General features: G+C 44.3%; 2 protein-coding genes across 2 annotated transcripts in view; one reads left to right on the top strand and one right to left on the bottom strand.

The window, feature by feature from the left end:
- zdhhc17 (zDHHC palmitoyltransferase 17) overlaps nucleotides 1-13,418 on the top strand; it is a 25,380-nt gene extending 11,962 nt beyond the window's left edge. Inside the window, exons 7-17 of the mRNA XM_083692141.1 lie at nucleotides 409-571; nucleotides 1,153-1,278; nucleotides 2,303-2,445; nucleotides 2,970-3,072; nucleotides 7,297-7,419; nucleotides 8,174-8,236; nucleotides 8,485-8,578; nucleotides 9,715-9,798; nucleotides 10,089-10,246; nucleotides 10,512-10,606; nucleotides 10,757-13,418. Coding sequence (XP_083548267.1) covers nucleotides 409-571; nucleotides 1,153-1,278; nucleotides 2,303-2,445; nucleotides 2,970-3,072; nucleotides 7,297-7,419; nucleotides 8,174-8,236; nucleotides 8,485-8,578; nucleotides 9,715-9,798; nucleotides 10,089-10,246; nucleotides 10,512-10,606; nucleotides 10,757-10,895 — 1,291 coding nt within the window. The 3' untranslated portion in view covers nucleotides 10,896-13,418. The remainder of the gene's footprint in view (nucleotides 1-408; nucleotides 572-1,152; nucleotides 1,279-2,302; nucleotides 2,446-2,969; nucleotides 3,073-7,296; nucleotides 7,420-8,173; nucleotides 8,237-8,484; nucleotides 8,579-9,714; nucleotides 9,799-10,088; nucleotides 10,247-10,511; nucleotides 10,607-10,756) is intronic.
- Nucleotides 13,351-19,778, bottom strand: csrp2 (cysteine and glycine-rich protein 2). The gene is made up of 6 exons (XM_083692147.1): nucleotides 19,674-19,778; nucleotides 17,926-18,044; nucleotides 16,316-16,484; nucleotides 15,402-15,531; nucleotides 14,808-14,901; nucleotides 13,351-13,785 (listed from the first exon to the last, which is right to left on the bottom strand). Exons 2-6 carry the CDS (start codon nucleotides 18,035-18,037, stop codon nucleotides 13,709-13,711), a joined length of 582 nt encoding a protein of 193 aa, XP_083548273.1. The 5' UTR covers nucleotides 18,038-18,044; nucleotides 19,674-19,778; the 3' UTR covers nucleotides 13,351-13,708.

Below are 19,778 nucleotides of genomic sequence, written 5' to 3'. Positions count from 1 at the left end.
TACTAACTGTAAAGACAATGAAACACTGTCGACCATTTAAATGATTCCTCAACAGATCCCTTTAAGAAACCTGCCTTTCAGTTGTTATCTGCCTGAGAGACAGAGATGGAACTGAAAGGTTCAGCACATTTTTTTGGAAGATGACCTGAAGTCTTTAAAACAGGTTTTGGTTTATGTGTGAACTTATGAACGACCCATTCAACTTGGATTTGGAGGTCCACTATTTGAACTGTAATTTGAATTGACCACATCCTTTAATTTGCTGTCATGGTAGTCATTCAAACATGACCTGGAAGGCCATCCTCAGCCAGACTTAGAGCGAATAAACACAAACACTGATGTCCTATTTCTGCCATAGCCTTGTCCTCTCTATCTAACCCCTGTGTCCACTGTCCCTGTCTTCAACAGTGTGGACCCCACCCGGCTCCTGCTGACCTTCAATGTGTCGGTCAACCTGGGGGACAAGTACCACAAGAACACGGCGCTGCACTGGGCCGTCCTGGCCGGCAACACCACCGTCATCAGCCTGCTGCTGGATGCCAACGCTAACGTGGACGCGCAAAACATCAAGGTGAGGGTGTTGGAGGTTCCGTAGGGGTGAGAGAAATGCCACCGTTTGTTTAGTGATCTCGTCAAACAACCGATGTGAAGTGCAACAAATATGTGGCCAAACAAATGGTTGAATGGTCAATGTCAACGGAGGAGGGTTGTCAAACGTGTTAAAGGTATTACATAGGAACTTATTGCAAAATATTCTTGGCACCCTATTGCAATTACCCACAGGACATACACACGCTTCAGAGAAGAGGGGTTTAAGTGTGAAGGCAGGCTGCATTAAGCACATGTCCTCTGCTAACCTCTGGGCTGTATCATATGAAACACATATCCTGTTATTCTGATATCTGGCTATCATGCGAAAGGTGAGGCATCAATATCCAGTGTGACGAATGGGCCAAATCGGAAATAACCTTGTCGTGCATCCTAACAATGAGAATGCTGTTCTTACCTACTGTGAACCTACAATGTCCTCAGAAGGCCTAGGCTCTGGTGGTTAGGTGTTTATGAATCAGACTCTATGTGAGATTGTTGTGTGGTGATAAAACAGGTGGTTAAAATAGCCCCTGGATGGCTGCCTATTGTGTTTCCACCCAGGGAGAGACGCCGCTGGACCTGGCCAAGCAGAGGAAAAACGTCTGGATGATCAACCACTTACAGGAGGCCAGGCAGGCCAAGGGCTATGACAGCCCCTCCTACCTGAAGAGGCTCAAGATGGATAAGGTAGAGCCCAAAGGGAGGGAGTGGACACACACACACACACACACACACACACAGAGTGTTCATACATAAACACAAAGCACATACACACACACAGACATTCTGTCTAGAGAATAAGAACAGTAGCACACTCTTAAGGTCATGTTAAATCTGTCTTTAAGCTGTTTGACTTTAACAGTGCATATGAAAAACCGGACACATGCTTTTCACTGTCCACCTGAGACATCCCTCCCAGTATACAGACTGTATGAAACCCTGATGTCACTAAAGATCAAACTGTTCTCCAGACCCAACAAGGGCACACACACACACACACACACATTATTTAGGGCAGGTCATGAGGTCTCCCTTCCTCTGTGTTTAAAGAACCTTTGGCCACCTATCTGTCAGAAGAATCCCAGACTCTCTGTAAATAAGCCCCTTGGGGAGAAATTGCTGCTTTCTTGTTGACGAGACAGAGGCGAACACACAATTTACCTTCCCTTTGGCCTCTGGCCTCTGTTGCTGGAAGTGATTGCGTGTCAAAAGTAGTGATTACCTGGTATCTAAGCCCAGTTCTTAGTCAGTCCATGGCAGCTGTTGTGTTTCAGCCATAATCAGTACCTCCACTGTCCTGTGAGGAAGTCCATGGCTCCGATCATTGCTCTTTAGGACAGGAAGAACACAGTAGTCAGTAGTTACACTTGACTATGTTTTTTTACGTGTTTTGTTTTGATTAACTGTGCTTGCATGTCTTGTTTTTCATCTTTCAATGTGTACGCTGGACTGTGATAGGTGATCAAGGTACATCTCAGTGTAGATATTCCAGAAGGAGACCCCGCCGTTGATGTTCTAGATTAGATTGAAGTACGCGTCCGTTTGATGTTGAGACGGAGAGTCTGTCCCTCACCTAGAACAGTACATGTTTAGACCACTCCTTGTGCTAGGCTAGTCCTCCATCAGTTCTTCCTCCCCATAGTCGAATTTGCATGATCCCTGACTTGTTATTACAACCTCTCCTCTCCATCTCCCTTCCCCCCCTCTCCAGGAGGTCAGACAGAAGGTGATGCTGGGGACCCCCTTCCTAGTCATCTGGCTGGTGGGCTTCATCGCAGACCTGGACATCGACTCCTGGCTCATCAAGGGCCTCATGTATGCTGGCATGTGGATTACTGTTCAGTTCCTCTCCAAGTACGTCACGCACATACACACACACACATACACACACACAAGTTACCCCCCCCCCCACACACACACACTGCATTAACACTGCCATCTGGTCCTGCTGCCCGAGCCTGCTCTAGCACGGACTAGTGTCAGTTCCGTTTCTGCGTTAGTGTACAATCACAAACACAGGAGAGGGCATTCCATATGTGTGTTGACATTCACAGGCATACTTGGGATATTTACCCACTGGAAACATTGTCCTAGTGTAGTCATTGTTGTTTACTCAGAGGGGAGACATGTCAGCAGGTTATGGCTTGGTTTGTTTTTCTCTGTCTGGTCGACTGTGCTATTTAGTTCAAAGGATTGCCCTTGTTTGTGTGATTAAGTGTGTGTGTTTAGCCCTGCAGTATCTCTGAGAAGAAGCAATGACATGGATTGATGATTTTACTGCAGAATTCTATCCCTAATGACCTTCTCCCTCTCTCTCTTTCTTTCTCCCTCCCTCCCTCTTTCTTCCTCTATCCCTCTTTCTTCCTCTCTCCCACCAGGGCTTTCTTTGACCACTCCATGCACAGCGCTCTTCCCCTGGGAATCTACCTGGCAACCAAGTTCTGGATGTACATCACCTGGTTCTATTGGTTCTGGAATGATATCCTTTTCACCAATGGGCTGTCCCTACAGTTTTCGTATTGCAAGCATAATACTTTTCCCAGGGCATAAGATGCAACTCCTACACTAATGTCAAGGTGGTGCCTCACCTGATGACATGATCTATTGTTTGTGAATTCCTCCCACGTTGTAATTAGTTCATTAGGGTGTCAGTCAAGCTGCTGCCTACTAGTCCCGCCCCAGTGTGCTCCCATAGCCCACAGAGCAGACAGATGGGCTTTCTCCTCCTCCATCTGGCCCCCCTTTCGACATTACCCAGAGTGCACTGGAGTGTGTGAGCCCAGATAAAGAGCAGTCACCTGTTCCCATCTGTAGACTTTCTCACAGCCAGCATTATCGATCCTCGAGGGCTTTTTCTGTATTGTGTAAAATTCCTGGACCGTACTTTACATGAAAGCTGGTTTGACAAATGCAGTGTATTCCCTTTTTGTTGGAAAAATGTTCTGCTTAAGATTCCTTGCATAACGGCCACACAGTTTTGTGCTTGTTGTCTTGGTGAGGATCAACAAGTTATTGTAACAACTTCTATGCAAATATAATTTCGAAGGACATCTAGCCTGGAAAGCAAGAGATAATTTTTTGGGTGAAGGGGGATGATTGATGCACTCTCTCCCTTCGAGCCCCAACCCTTTCAAAAGACGGTGAAAGAAATCTGATCAGCGGTCTCATATCTCCGTCTGAGACAAGGAACTGTATCTCCACCATAAGCACTACTCTCAGATCACTTTCCCAGTGAACTATTGCACTGTACCGCACTCCCACATCTCCCCAGTGGGGGGGGTTCAACTCCAAACAAACTTGGGTGTGACAAATAAGTAGGGTGTGCGTACGTGCATGAGAGTCTCCTTCATGGGCTCTTGGAATTGAAAGAGGTGTGAAGCGCAGGGGGGAGAGGATGAGCGATGAAGGACGGGGGAGGCGGTATTGTTCTACCATCACAGGTGTTCTGGGGTCACTGAAGGTTAAAACTTCCTGCTTGTTCACTGCAATGCAGTGAGCATGCAAAAACATCATTGGATATCACCTGGAAGACATAGTCCTCTGTATGAATAGCTCAGTGTCCAGAGATCTAATTACTGAACTGTGTGTGCTTTGGGAGCTGCGTATAATGCCCTTTCTGAGCACAGTGCGTTGTGCACAGCTGCCAGGTCAGACCCGATGAAGCAAATCCTGGGCTCAATGTGTTTCTGTGGGCCAAGATGGCTGCCGCTCGACTCTCATTTTGGTAATGGAAAATTCCCTTACCGATTGGAAACTGCTAATTGCAGAGGGTGAATGGGATGTTTCTCATTTGGTTAAGAGCTTTAATTATCTGCCTCATTTGACTGCTGATGGGAGGGGAGAGGAGGATTTCTAGAACCCATTTCAAGATGTTGCTCGTTTAGGAACTGCCTCTCCTCTACCTTAGCTGTGTGTTCACCCTGGCCTCAGCTGCTTCTCAAATAGGTGCTCTGTTCTCCAGGTTTGGGCTTATTTTTTTTCCATCTTTCATGGGAACATCGATCGGTAGGTGTCTGTGCACAGGTCCTTTCTTGTGTGAGTCTGCGTTGAGGGACAGGTTTTTCCAGTCTCTCCTCTTGCCCCTGCAGCCAATGGGCACAAACATCCATCCTGTTGTCTATATTAGATTTCCCTATTCAATTCCTTTTTTTTAATCTTTCTTATGTTAGACTATTAGACACATTATCGACTCAACACACTCAAAGACACTGTAGCTTGTATCACCTCCAGTAGAAACCATCTCAGCACCTCCCACTGTTGTAGAGGACTGATTTGTTCACTCATAATAATAATAATAATCATAATAAGCCCAACTCTCATACAGCAACTGAACCTCTTCAGGAAGTGTACATGTCTGTGATGGCCTGAGTCTGATCCAGCTGTGGTTGTGTCACAGCCGTGCGGTGTCTCTGAAATAACAGCCTGGGGAGGTGGATGGCCTATTGTTGTCTCGGCTTTGTGTCTGCATGTGTTTCCAGGTGTGGGCTTGGCTTTGCGACCCTGTCTGCTATGCCGTGGTTGAAATGAGATCAAGTGTCTTGGGTGGAGCCCCCAAGTTGTTGTTTTCTCAGCCCCGGCCCAGATTTTCTGAAGGACTCAAAGGAGCAAAGGCTTTTTCTCGTGAAAGTAGTTATAAGCGGACGGTTTCTGCCATGGTTTCCATTTGTCTGAATGGGCGGGAGGTTAAAAGAGAGGATAGAGTTGGACATTGAAACTCTGAATGGGATAACTGCAAGTCATAATTATTATAAAAACAAGTGTCTTTTTTTAAGGAGAAGACTATAGAAAGCCTAAGTGTGAATCTGCACATTGTGTTTTCTGTTGTTTTCAGACAGGGTGCATTACACTGCTGAGTTTGCCTTGTAACTTGCTCCTTTGGGGAGGACATTCAGTTTTCAGCTGTGCGATGACTTACATGGAAGAGGCAAGGACAAAATACGGCACCGACTGTTCACTCAACTCCCGAACATCACAGTACAGATTACCCATCATGCACTACTTTACATTCAAACACTATTACAGTCCACCTAAATCAGCCAGCTTCATAAATCCTGGGTGTGACCCTCGTATTTAGCCTTTTAAGCATTAGAGGTGGGGGGCCATCTTATGTAATGCCCCCTTCTGCTCAGCCATTCAGAAGACAAATGGGTGCTATGGGGAGGCCTATCCAGCAGGCCACAAGGGAAGCATTGAAGTGTCAGCCTTATGAGAATCTCCATTGATCACTCTTAGACTGTACTGTGACAGTACCACTGGTCATTGATTTAGTGGTGCGATAAGCAGTTCCACACAGTGTTTATCTCATGAAGTGGCCACATGGTACCACAGAGGAAGAGGTAATTGCCAAGCCCAGATTTTTTTACTGTGATAATTATGGGAATTTATTACTTTGTTCTGTCCTTAGAGACTGAAAGCACGAATACAGTTTGCCCTCTGTTGCTCTTCTACCAGAGAATCATTATGCTGGTTAATGCTACATGGCAAATATGTCATTTATAGACTGTACAGTGCATTAGGCATTATGAGTCATCAAATCATGCAGGAGGTTTATACTAGTCAGTAGAGTACACTGTTTTTTTGTTGTTGTTTTTTTTAAGTCATATTGAATACTATGCTTCATGCTGTTAGAGACATGCTATGGCTAACAGGGTGTTGTTAGATATGACAGTTGAGTGTAGACAGAGGTTCAACATCTGCCTCATTTCATGAGTGCAACCTCATATGAACCCCAACTATACAATGATACTGTTACTTTACTTTGATAGAAGTCAAAACCTTTTAGACCATTTTGACTGTCATTTCATTTCACTTTAATTTCTTAGCACTGCGAATGCGTGTCTCGATTTTACAATTTGTCCTCCAAAGGTGGGTTTTGTTCCTTCCTGGAATCAGTTGGACGTGTCTTAGCGTGACTGACTCAGTCCTCTCTCCAGTTGAGGAAATCCTTCTTTACATTCCAACCCCACATGTGTCTTTGGTCCCACCAGTGATGCACTTAGCTCTTATCACTAGATGACCATACAGATTTGAAAGGGCTCTGGGGAAACGTATGACGTCGACACAACTCTACATCTTGTTAGTGCAGTCAATCAGATATGTTTCTCCCATGTATGGAATTAACATTCCTTTTGCACCCACTGGGAGCGAATGTATGCTGTTATAGTTAATGCTGTATAGAAATGCCACTGAAGCTTGGGACAGGCAGGCATTACCTCATTGACACAGTCTGTAAATACAATCCCTCAGCACGTCATTGAAGTCCTTTTTTTCTATTTTTTTTTCATGAAAGCAGTCCCTTTTTGTTAGTCACCATTACTCGCTTCCATTGTGTTTCTCATGCAAGTTATGATGTGCTCTGTATGACTCAATATCCTCATTTTGATTACAGTGTGAGTCGGCTCCAGAATCAGAGCCACTTTCCTTACAGACTGGGTGGAGGGCAAGTCTGCCTGTAGTGATGAGGTTACATTATGGCGAGTCAGAGTCAGTCCAGTCGTCTGTCTGGACTGAGACTCTATTAAACCCTCACCATGTCCTCTGAGGGATATGACTGGCCTAGCCTTGTACTTTGCCGAGATGGAACTGAAGTCATATCCCAAGCTGATTAAACAGATGTATTTGGGTACTGCTCTGTGACTGAAAGCTGACTACAGCTCTCAAATTCATCAGTCGTTCATAACTTCCTTCCTTAACCTCCCTGCACATCTCCCGTTCACCACCGTCCACCTCCCCTTCCTGCTGAACAGCGTTGCCCTCTTCTACAACTTTGGCAAGTCCTGGAAGTCCGACCCTGGCATCATCAAAGCCTCGGAAGAGCAGAAGAAAAAGGTAAAAGCCTACAACACCCTCGACACGACCACACACACACACAAATGGCCAAATTGTTTTAAAATAGCAAGTGTATGAGTTTAAAATGTAATTCGAAAGCGGGACTTACCAGACATGTATTAACAAGTCACTTACTTCACTCCCTGCCTTCTACTGTCCTTGAAATACCTTTCCATTGCATTGATTTCAACACAAATCAAATGCATGTATTTTTCAGTCAGATAAAATGGCTAACCCCTAACCAGCCACCTCTTAGCCTCCGCCGCCTCTTTCCACTTCTGATTGGTCACTGGTGGTGGTGGTGGTGGTATCTGCCTGTGTTTGAGCCCCGGGGCCCTTGGCTCAGTGCCAGTGGCATCCACTCTCTCTCTCCCAGCTCTCTCGCTCTCTTTCACTCTCTCATTAGCACACACCAATGGACTGTAATGGGGGCTCCAGCTCTTAACGGCCCCAACTTCCCCATTGTGTGATTGACGAGTGGGATAAATATAGACCTCATGTCGTTAGCACTCTGTGGTGCCAACCGGAGCGTGGTCTTGGGCCAGCCGTAGGGGTGTTCCATTTGTAGTGTTCTTCATGGGTCAAGCCCTCTCTCTACTTCGGCTTGGCAGGGCTCCCCCAGTTCCCATGATCTCCATTTATCTGCCGCTATATAAATTACATTTGATGTATAGATTAGGCATTGCAAGTCTAAAAGGAAGCATTTTTTATTGAATGCCACACTGATTTGTTTTCTCTCTCTTCTCTCTCTCAGACCATTGTTGAACTGGCAGAGACCGGCAGCTTGGATCTCAGCATATTCTGCAGTACTTGTTTGGTAAAAGACCATCTATCTTTACAAAGTAGTTTTTGACCCTTTTAAACTGATAGAACCTTTCAGGACTACTATTCCCTTTTATTCATAGACTTTGAATTCATTACAATAAGAGAAATCTGACTGACATGCTTTTTAACTGAACATAGGTTAAGTACTGAAGGTCTCTTCCATGCATTGCAGTCAGTGAGCTAGCCCAACTAGACAGTAAGACAAACCATCAAGCCTCACAAAAACTGTTGTTTCAACAGATACGGAAGCCCATCAGGTCCAAACATTGTGCCGTCTGCAACCGCTGCATCGCCAAGTTCGACCACCACTGCCCTTGGGTGGGCAACTGTGTTGGTATGTAACAACAGCTCACCAATTTATGAACATTTTTACCATCGCAACAACAACACGCAGCCCAAGCAACCAACCTGCAGCTGATTTGTAATTTCTGTTCACAGAATTAGAACTTTTTTATTGGTTCCAAATTCCAGCTCTAAGAAGCAGCACATGGCCTTGATGAAAGAAGCCTCCCATATGAATTCATTAGCCGTTCTGGCATAAATATAGAAAGACCAAGGTGGGAGGCAATTGGACTGAAGAGTTCAACATGCCGATTGTGTGAACACAGGCCAGCTCCATTAGCTGTAAGCAGCACCAGCAGGTTGCAACTCCCCGCTTTCCCCTCTGCTGTTTGAAGTGCCAGACAGACAACCTTAGGAAGGAGCTGATGCGTGTCCAGACATGTCTGTGTGCTCGGAGATGGAGGTGTGGTGGGGGAGGCAAGAGGGTGGGAGAGAGGGTTCCTAATGAGACCTTGTTGTCCCTTTAAAACCAGACAGGCAGGATGGAGCTTGCTTTTTACTTTAGCAGCTTTGTGGACATGCTATGAACTACTCCCCTGGGGTCCTCTCTGGCTTGTTTGGCCAGGTGTCTGTTGGAAGTGGGGCAGTTGGGGGTGGGAGACAGGAAAGGTGAAGCGGCGCTAGGCAAGACACTATTCCCTAGTCCCTTGTTAAGGGACAAGGTTACACAGTTCATTCTGAAGAAATCGAAGCACCGTGGCTACTGATGACTTATGTTCCTCTTTCTCAAGTTTCTCAACAGAGTTGGAAGCATAAAGTACCACTTTATCTTCAGTTTTTCCAGACATAAAGTTTCCAATTTCACAGTCTGAACAGCCATTGCGGTTTTTGGAGCGTATCCCTCCCATCCACATCCTTTCCATCAGTCCAAACAGTGTTAGGCAGCAGCCTCGCACACCTGTTCACGTATCTGAGCGTGACCAAATGGACTGGTGCACTCATTTGATAGCTACTTGGCTTCTCCAATCTTTCACTCCTCCATCTCTCTCTCTCTCTCTCTCTCTCTCTCGCTCGCACGCGCGCCTTCTCTCTTTGGCTGACCTGGAGTTGAGCCAGGAGAAGAGGGAGAGTGTGAGATGAAGAGGGTAGGAAATCAGATGAGGCTAACCCCCCCTCTTCCCTCTACAGGAAGTGGAAATCACCGCTACTTCATGGGCTACCTGTTCTTCCTGCTCTGTATGATCTGCTGGATGATCTACGGCTGCATCTGCTGTGAGTGTGGAACAGCCTCTCAATCTCACTCCACGGGTTTAAGGCATGATTAGCTATGGTGGTGGTCTTTAATTTACTCTGCTTCTCCAGGAGGATGGGTTGCAATCTTCTATTCGACACTCAAAGATGTGCATGTTCAGTATTTTAAATATTAAATAGAATCGAAGTTTGACTTTGGTGTCTCTCTCACTTAGCCGTCTGCTTGGTGTTTTGACAACATTACGGTCCAGCTCCATTGTTTGCATGTCAGCGCCCTCCTCACCCTAACGTCTCCCCTCTCTCCCATCCAGACTGGAGAATCCACTGTGCCACCAACTACGCCAAGGATGGGTTCTGGATCTACCTGACCCAGATCGCCTCCTGCTCCCCTTGGATGTTCTGGATGTTCCTCAACAGCGTGTTCCACTTCATGTGGGTGGCCGTGCTCATCATGTGTCAGCTCTATCAGGTGAGACACAGCCCCTGTGTTTTTGTTTTTATTATTATTTCTATGTTGGTATGTGGCTACTTTTCCTGCATTTAGCCAGTTAAGATGGTCAAGTCAAAGAAATCAGTTTATTATGAAATGGCAATGATATTGTTGATTGACTAACAGTTGTGACTCATTAAGGGATTCCATACATTAATGACAGACTCCATTCTCTCTCTATCTCTTTTGCCGTACAATGAAACAACTGATGACACTTTGCCATACGTGTTTGTGTCCCTGCCAGATTGCTGGTCTGGGAATTACCACCAATGAAAGGATGAATGCCAGGAGATACAAGCACTTTAAAGTAACAGCCACGTCCATTGAGAGTCCTTTCAAGTGAGTGCTGTATCTACATGTTGTCCTCTTTGTTCTAGTGTTTTACCGACACTGAGCTGATTCTAGGTCATTTTTAAGAAATAGGATAACATTTTAAGTTCATCTGAAGTTCTAACCGACATCCCTGTATTTTGGCCTCTCTCTTCTCAGCCACGGGTGTGTACGGAACCTCATAGACTTCTTTGAGATCCGCTGCTGCGGTCTGATCCGGCCTGTGGCGGTGGATTGGACCACGCAGTACACAATAGAGTACGATCAGACGTCCGGGTCGGGCTACCAGCTGGTGTAGGAGGAGGGGACGAGAGAAGGGAGAGTGGGGGAGCAGCTGCGTCTAGAAGAAGAGGGGGAGAGAGGGTTCCCCCGGAGTTCATATCGGAGCGAGGCTGTTCTCGGGAGCGCTTGCCTTGGACCACCTCCCTCACCGCTCAGACTGAAAATCAGCCAGGACTAGCATGCTGTTAAGGGACTACGCCACACCACTACCACCACCACCACCACCTACTACTACTACTACTCAAAGTGAAACTCAACACCTTCATTGCTGTACCACCTTCACCACCATCAGAGCCCCATGGGGCCTTTTCAGCTGGCTCCCCCACCTCCTCTCCCCTGCCCATGGACAGTGCATCGCTGCCAGCCGCACAGGGAAAGAGGCAGAGAGGGAGGATGAGGAGGAGAACAAATTCAAAAAAAGGGATTCCTTATTTGTTCACTGTACTGGAGTCATAATGCTGAAGCATGCAGAACGGTAAACGGCAGTATCGTTTTTCCCTTTTTCCCCCCACCTTTTTGATATGTTTTTCATGTTCCTTTTTCTTTTTTTCATTTTTTTTTTCATCTTGTTTTGTCCTGTAGACTGTGTTGGAAACTCTGCTGTTCCTATTAGAACTGTGGTGGCCAGGGAGATCAAGGAATGAAGGCCTTTTTAAGGATGAGGTGGTTCTTAAGTCGGATTTGATAAGGGATGGTTTCTATGTCTTGGTTATGCACCTTGATTCAAGCCTTTGTCCAGGTTACACCAGGAGAATCTCAAAGGATTCCTTAAAGTCAACTTGTTACTTTATTGGTATGTCACAAGATGGCATCTGCAACTGTTAATTGGGATCGTTGCAAAGTGGTCACTTTCACAAGGTATTGAAACGGTGCAGATAGGAGAGATATCCTACAAAAAATGTGATGCAAGCATATTTATTTTAAAGCTATTTATAGATGAAATTATTATTTCTTTCTATCGTATTTTACATTTCATTTTAAGTTTATTTGTTTTTTTATTAAGAGAACATTAGTTACAAATCTTATGGAGGTTTGATGCCCTATGAACTTTACCAGAAAACTACACACATACAGATATTTATTAATATAAAAGTAGTTTTTAGAGATGTCAACTAGAGTTGGAAGGAAAGGCCATTTCATCTGAGACTTAAATGGAATGGTGTTGTGAGTTTACAAGAAAGGTTCATTCCATGTGTGTTATTTTTTGAAGACTTCTGAAGTCCTATCTTTGTCAATTTTTGTTTTTGTTTGTCTGCCTCTATGATAATGCACTGATCACATTTTTGATTTCCGTTCTCACCGTCACTGAAGATGAAGGACACTTCCGACAAGACTTCCATGTTTACTGAAAGTGGAGGGCCCTATCAGAAATAGGGTCTAGTCCCCAGACCCTCCCCTTCTTCTCATATTCATCTCTTTGGTTGCAATCTCCCATGAGTGGACTCTACGCAGCAGCAACAGGACTGACTGAAATGTAAAGAATGTGCATCTGTACATAAATGATCTAGATTTTTTCCGTGAGTGACTGTTCTTTTTTTTTTTTTCGTCAGTGTTAGTTGAAGCTGCTCCTTAAAAATTGTTTGATTTCATCCAACCAAAATGAAAGAAAAACTGATTATAATCCAATTGTATGACTGTAGCTTTTAGTGATGTCCGACACTGCTGTCTATAGGCATTTTAACCCCCTGCGAAACTCCACTGCATGTGTGATGCTTGGACATTGGGCTGTTGACTCGCCATACCGTTGATTGACCTGTCGCCATCCAAGCTGCCCAACTGATAGCCCAGCAAGCCATGTGTTTGTATATAATGAATGTTCAGTATTTGCAAGTACTTTCTTTATGTTCATTTGTTTCATTTTTTTTTTTTATCCAGTGTGTATCTTTTAGTGCAAGTCCTCCTTGATCCACAGGTTGCCAGATATCAAGTCTGTCCCACCTGTTGAAGTGTAATATATTTGAATGTTCCATACTGGTGGATTATAGTCAAACTAAAGGGTTTTTTTTCTATGTCATATTGCTGGGTTTGTTATACCACTGGATGTACAAATTGTAAAGCAAAGACACGAGAAATAATGACGACACATGATTTTTTTTTTTCTTTTCCTAAAAAGATAAATCATTTGCGTCATTACACCATACGGTTGTCCCGGATAACATTCAGAGATATAAGAGGTTTCCCAGCTTTTGGTCCTATGTTTGCATCATCAGTAGGGGACAGTGACTCACATTGCAGGCTTACCCTCTGCTAGAAGGGGCACAGTAATACATCCATCATTACACTGTCTATTCTATAGGTCCCATAGAGACAGGTTCTGATGAATAACTGTTTTTGAGAATTCACACTGGTTCTTCCAACAGAAACCTTGTTTTTGCCCCCATCCCCCTCCCCCCCACCATGTGAAAAGCACATGATCATCTACAGTGCCTCTCCGCCTACTTCAGGACATCACTGTAACTCCGCTTCAGATGTAAACATATTGGGCATGGTTCAATTTTAATGGCTTTAATAATAAAATACGGTCAAATGTGAAAATACACATGTGCTCCTGTGTTTTTCTTCTGAATATATTAAAATGATGTTGACTGGTTTTGTGTCTTGTTTTTATACAGCAAATACAACTGGTTGGGCTATAAGACCAATTGTCCGCCAGGCCTCTGTAGTAAATACGTCGCATTTGAAATATACTGAAGTGTTTCGGATTGGCTTTATTTATGCATTGACGCCTTTGAAAAACACAAAACATAGGCATACGGTATACACTGATTTTCACAGAGAAATGTACAAAGGCAAGATTGTCTGAGCATCGATCCTGGTCCGTAGTGGTCATCATTGGGCATGCACTAGAGCACCTGCCCCCTGGCCATAACCAAATCCTTTAGGTCCAAAGTTCTTAGCGTAACATGCTGAGGAGAAAGACATCAAAATATTAGTCAGATGATAATTGGTTATATGAAGAAACCTGCACTGACTGGATATGACACTGATGAAGACACCGAACATTACTTTTGAATAAAAAAATTAAAAAAAACATGTTTTGAGCGTGCTTTCTTTTTCTGTGCTCCCTTTGAAATCCAGGCTGTTTTGTAGCAGGAGAGTGCTTGCTGTGACAAAGTGCCAAATACATTAGTTATAACAACACAGAAAAATAAAGTGCAGTTCTTCAGCCATAACAAGACTTCCAACATGGAGAGGATGCCTTCAATTATAGTGAATCTCTATGCTGTGTTTGACCACACAACCACTAAGTGCAATAGTTTATGGCGTGTTTGGATAAAGTTTGGGGAATTGAGATGCTACATTCCTGCTCATCATTCCAAGGTTTCATGGTTGATTCTAAGAGCATAGAAGGCAGATAGTACACAATATATTGTTCAGAGAACCAGTGAGTCTAAGAGACAACTGATTCCCCCCCCCCCAGCTTCAACACAGAACCTCTAAAGGCTGTGTGTGCACAGCTCTCAATCTACTGTTTAGCCAAAACATTCCAGAGCCATTGTGTGAGTGATCAGGGAAAACCTACTCCATTGTGAGGTATATTTGGAATGTTTAGGGCGGCATTACTTGAATTCTGGGAGTTAGGTTTCCGGCTGACATGAATACAAAAAAAAAAAAAACTACACAGGAAAGCGAATGCCCTCTATTACAACCCAAGGCACTTCATTACAGTTTGCATTATAGTAGTGTATAATTGTCATTATGTATTGTTGTTATAATATATTTGTTATAAGTGTTTCTGGTGTTGCAGTTACGTAAGAGCTGGTTAATCCTGTTCTTTCACTTAATCTGTCTGTGGTGCTGTGTGAGGTTACGGTTGGGTTGGGTTGGGTTGGGTTGGGTTGGGTTGGGTTCTGTTTACTAGCTCTGCTGGTGGCTAGGAGGAGTTGTATCAGGCCTGAAAGGTAGATCTGAAAGCAGGCGTTCTCACCTTTGCAGTAGATCTCTCCATCTTTCTCTGTCTGGGTGGTCGACTCCAGGCTCTTCCCACACTTAGCACACCGGAAACAGTTCTTATGCCATGGCTGTGGGCAGTAGGATAGGGAGAGAGAAGATACATAATTGACTGGATCCTATGATACTCCTTGGTGGGCTTGTTACTTAGTGGGCTTGTTGGTTTGTTACTCCTTTAATTTCCCACCATAATTCTTACTGTAAGAATTAGGCATTCTGCAGCCATTGTTCTACAGTGAATGCCAAATGCAGGAGGTCATGTCCCACACAAAGATGACATCAGTTGATGTGTGTGTGATCGGCTACATCTGTCTGAATCCCCTCAGTCAGCCAGCACAGCAGATTTCTACACCACTGCTTGGAAGCCAGACCGCAAATCCAGAGTTTATGAAAAAGCTAAAGCCAGAACAACTTGATTTCTGTCTTACTGATGCGAAGTAAATCCAGCCAACTGAACCCTGTATAGCAAATCCCCCTGTTTTCAATCAATTGCAGTTATTGAAACTGGCCCGAATTGAACTACAGCCAAATTCCCTCTAATTCACTCTTTGTCCCTCCCCCCCCCACTCACCTTGCCTGCCCCCACAACCTTCTCTGCGGCGTAAACTGAATCTCCACACCGGGCACACTTCTCCGAGCCCCCAAACTTCTGAGCGAATTTCGAGGGGTTAGGGTTGGTGGTGGGTCTGTGGGTCTGGGTCCTAGAAGGGTATACAAACAACAACAGCATTAGAGGATGGAGAATGGATCCCTCTGATTCAATGGGCACCCCCCACCCCCATCTCTCCCAACTCCACTCAAGAGTGGGGCAGCACTACACAGGGCTGAGGCCCTGGACCGCTGCCTAACCAAGAGGAACTGCCTGTCCCTGCAGCCCCTGAATGGGTGTCTTTGTGCCACGGGACAGCGGGGAGACCAGGGTCAGCAGGGCAGCACAGGAGCACTGCATTACATAATGAGCCCTTTCATACCAACAATCACCTGACGCCACGCTCAGGGCACGTCTTACCAGACCTGTGTGTGTGTGTGGATGGGGTTACTGGAAACTGGAAGTCTATCAGGCTCTGATCCGGGCCAAGGGCGTCCAACAAGATGGTAAAGCAATACAATGAGTCTGATCTCTCAGTCTTTTCAAGTCTATCAGATATATTAGTCAACTAGCCTGCTACAGTATGTACCAGACAGTACAATATCATGGACCTCTCTGTTACTGGGAAGGGGGGGGGGGGGGGGGGGTACTGTACCATGTTCCCCAAATGACCTATTGAGTGGAACATAATTGTATTTTATGGAGATAATGCAAAAAGCATCAAATAGTTAATAACAGGTCTAATAATAGGTCTAATTTTCTAATTCACCATTTGTGAAATGGATTCATTGTGAGGCTTTTTCACATTCACAACACAGTCAACCCAGTTCACACCAATCAGTAAACAAAGGAAATGATCCAGCATGTTGACACTCAACACCCATGCAAACACTTACTCCTCTGGCTTGATCCCCAGTCTCTCTCCCCGGTCCATGTTCAGCGTACCAGCCCCCTGACCGTAACCGTAGCCCTTTGGACCGTATTTCTTCCCATAGCAGGACTTGCAATAGATCTCTGTGTCGTGGATGGCCAAAGTCGTACTGTCTAGTCCCTTCCTGCAGACCACTACAACAGGAGAAAACAGAGTTGTGTTTGAATGCCACAGGGTTGCTTTGTCTGCTAAGCCACATACATCGCACTATAATTGGGCTACTACTAAATTCAGCACAAGGTTGCCTGGAAGGTCTGGTAATTCCTCAATTATAGATTTAGTCACCAAATGGGATATTGTCCCTCGTTCCAGGAAGGACAGAGACAGAGTAACGAAAGATAGGAGGCGCCTGTTAGTGTTCAACTGTAATGACTAAGGACATTCTTTCAGATTTTGTGTCCTAGTTTATTCCAATTAGATGCATCAGGTGAAATGTGAATAATCTGGGTGACTCTTAGGCAGGTGACTCACAGTCCTTTGTCCTCTCCACTGTCACTCTGCAGGCTGATTTGCTTGGATGTGGTTTAGGTCCGGGTCTAATACATCCTATGAGAACTGTCATGCTAACCATGATGATACTGAACTCAATGGTTTTCATTTGAGAATCGTATCCAAAAAGGAGCAGCTGACTACAGCGCTTCCACAGCATAGTCTTACTCTATATGAACATTTTGTTTGAAAAGTGTTATTTCATATAAAAACTTGTCCCATTTCCCTACTTTAAGTGACACAATGACCTGGAGTGGATCCTTTTCCTGAAATACTGAGGAAAACAAAGTGGGAGCTTTGTGTTACTACTAGATAGAAGGTTGCTTAAACATGGGTACCGAGCAGATTGTCATCAAAATGGCAGAATCTATTTGCAACCAGGCAAGGTGATGAACCACATCTGTAATAAACCACATACATGCAGCAATGAAAAAGGGAAGATGAGAGATAGTGAAAATGAGGTGAGGGGGTGGAGGGTGAGGGTTAAACAGGTGGTGGTGGTGGGGGGGGGGGGGGGGGGGGACCGGCTCTTCTTTGGCTGCTCCAAACAAAGCAGCTTTTGTGCGGACCCCTCAAACATAAACACTTCTTATGTGGGCCAGATTGTTTTGCTGTTTTTATAGCGGGAGAGTCCTAATCCAGAGCATGTGCATTCAGTGTAGTCCATTCAAGGTTGTCCAGCACAACATCTAAACATCTGACATCTCAAGAGGGTTCTAGAAAACATGCACACACCGAAGTTCATGTGGCAGGCAGAACACAGATTGGTCAGAGAAATGAGATACACACCGATGTAAGCACCAAGCATGTCTGTGGTTAGCTTGTGCGTGATAAGCTGCAGAGGGGGGTCAAACTAAGGTCACCACTCTATCATGCTTGTAACCTCAATCTACCCTCAAAGTATGGTTTCTGTCTCATGGTTTCCACTCTGAACGTATGCAATTATCTTTTCAACTTAAGTGGACTGAGGAAACGATTCCAGATTAAGGTTGTGCATCATCGGGTTCGTGGAGTCTTTGGGAGAGAGAGAGGACCAACAGGTAGCCCTTAAGTTGATACAACGAAGAGAGGAAATGCCACACTCACTGCATAGGAAGCAGCACTTGTGGAAGCTCTTCCCGTCACACTGCACCTCTTCGGCGTGGTACACGGTGCCCTGGCACGCACCACACTTGTTTCCACCTCCCCAGTTAGGCATTGTAGTGCTGTGGTGAGGAAAACAGATGTAAAAGAACCAGAAAAACACACAAAGGAAGTGAGGGTGTCAGTTCTTCCTGTCTGTTTGAATCAATCAGTGACACACCTTCCTGGTTCAATGAGATACAGACAAAAGACAACCATTCCTACTGTGCTAGAGGATGTACAAATATAAAAACAGGCCATAAGGTCTGGGTCATGACAAAACAATGGGGCAGAAGAACGCATGATGGAACCCTTCAGTGGTTTAACCACACCACAGAAGGATGTGTTGTGGGATATGACTGGAAGTGGATTGTACAACAAGAGAAATGTATCCAAGAGAAGCATATGTGATCATAAACACTGCTTAAACACTCTTGTGGCCACAGAGAATTCACATGATGCAGTCATTTAATTCCAAAAACCAGCCAGCTGTACTTATTTACCAACCCTGGTTAAAGATTCTGACTCATTCCTTAATCTGTTGACAGACTCATATTGAATTTTCAAGAGACACATAAAACATCATGTAAGATGTAACCCTCCCTTCTGCATTCCAGGCCAAAGCTTGAGGGTTCATAAACAAGACAGTCATGATTTCACTGTCCAGAAAAATAAGAAGCACTCTTCTTTTTCATTAAGTTAACCACAAATCGTTGCTAGGCATTAATCAAACATGAGGACAAACACTTTTTAAAGCTCCCCATCCTCCCAGTGTTATTAAAGACTGTGTGACATGCCCAAACATGACAGAGGATCAAAAGGGGGCTTAAATTGCTTGAGTACCCTCAAGGGCCATAGCCTAATGAGTTTCAGAAGAGTTGCAATGCCTGCGTCCAAAAGTATAACTTTTATATATGTAAAGATATTCTAAAGATGAATAACAAATGAGGGTTAGTTTTTCTCATAAAGAAGACTTGTTAGATCTATTATGAACACATTTATATGATCAAATCTATATGCATCTCTGAAATCACATACGAATCACAAGAAAGATAACTTCATCTAAATAATATAACCCAATAAACTACTTGGGAAAGACAGGTAGATCTACGTCACAGCACAGTGATTAGCTCAAATGGTCACAGGTGTGTCACCGCATCATTGACTTCACCTCGATTTACTCTCAAGCCCTGACAGGTAAATTAAATCAACAACTTTGTTTATGCCATGAACGTTGTCGAAGGTGACATTTTCAGAGAATATGATCTTAGTTTCACACTAATAGGCTATAACTAAGGAATTAGGAATGGGGTGTATTTAGAAGTGAGGCTTATAATGTGATTATTTAATTACGCAATAAGAAACGAATAGGCCTTTATATTTTCAAAAAATAAAAACAGTAACTGACCCAATTTAGTATTTTGGCACAAAGATATTCCATATACGTTAGAAACATAGACTACCGTTAGATACTAGCGTAATGTAAAAGATACGAAATATTAAGGTAAGTCTCAAGAGTAAACCCAATAGGCTACCTTACGGATTTAGAGAGAAATATTTTGTGAAAAAGTGTGCTACAAAGTAGCTAATCTGAGCGTCCATACAAATCATTACTTGAGAATCAAGGTAAGGTAGACCAATCAGCACAATTATGTTCTCCATAAATATATAGAGCAATAATGCACCTTATGCAAAAACAAAGAAATTCTTACGTGTTTCCCAGCTGTCGACGTCCGCCAGCGACTTACCAAAGCGATTCGGCAGCTATGCACTCAGACTCACTAAGCATGACATATTTTAGATTCAGTGCTTTGGAG

This window comes from Argentina silus (genome assembly GCF_951799395.1).
Source record: "Argentina silus genome assembly, chromosome: 20".
NCBI classification, from domain to species: Eukaryota; Metazoa; Chordata; class Actinopteri; order Argentiniformes; family Argentinidae; genus Argentina; species Argentina silus.
The sequence above is the reverse complement of the archived record's forward strand: the minus strand, read 5'-3'. Positions and strand labels throughout refer to the sequence as shown.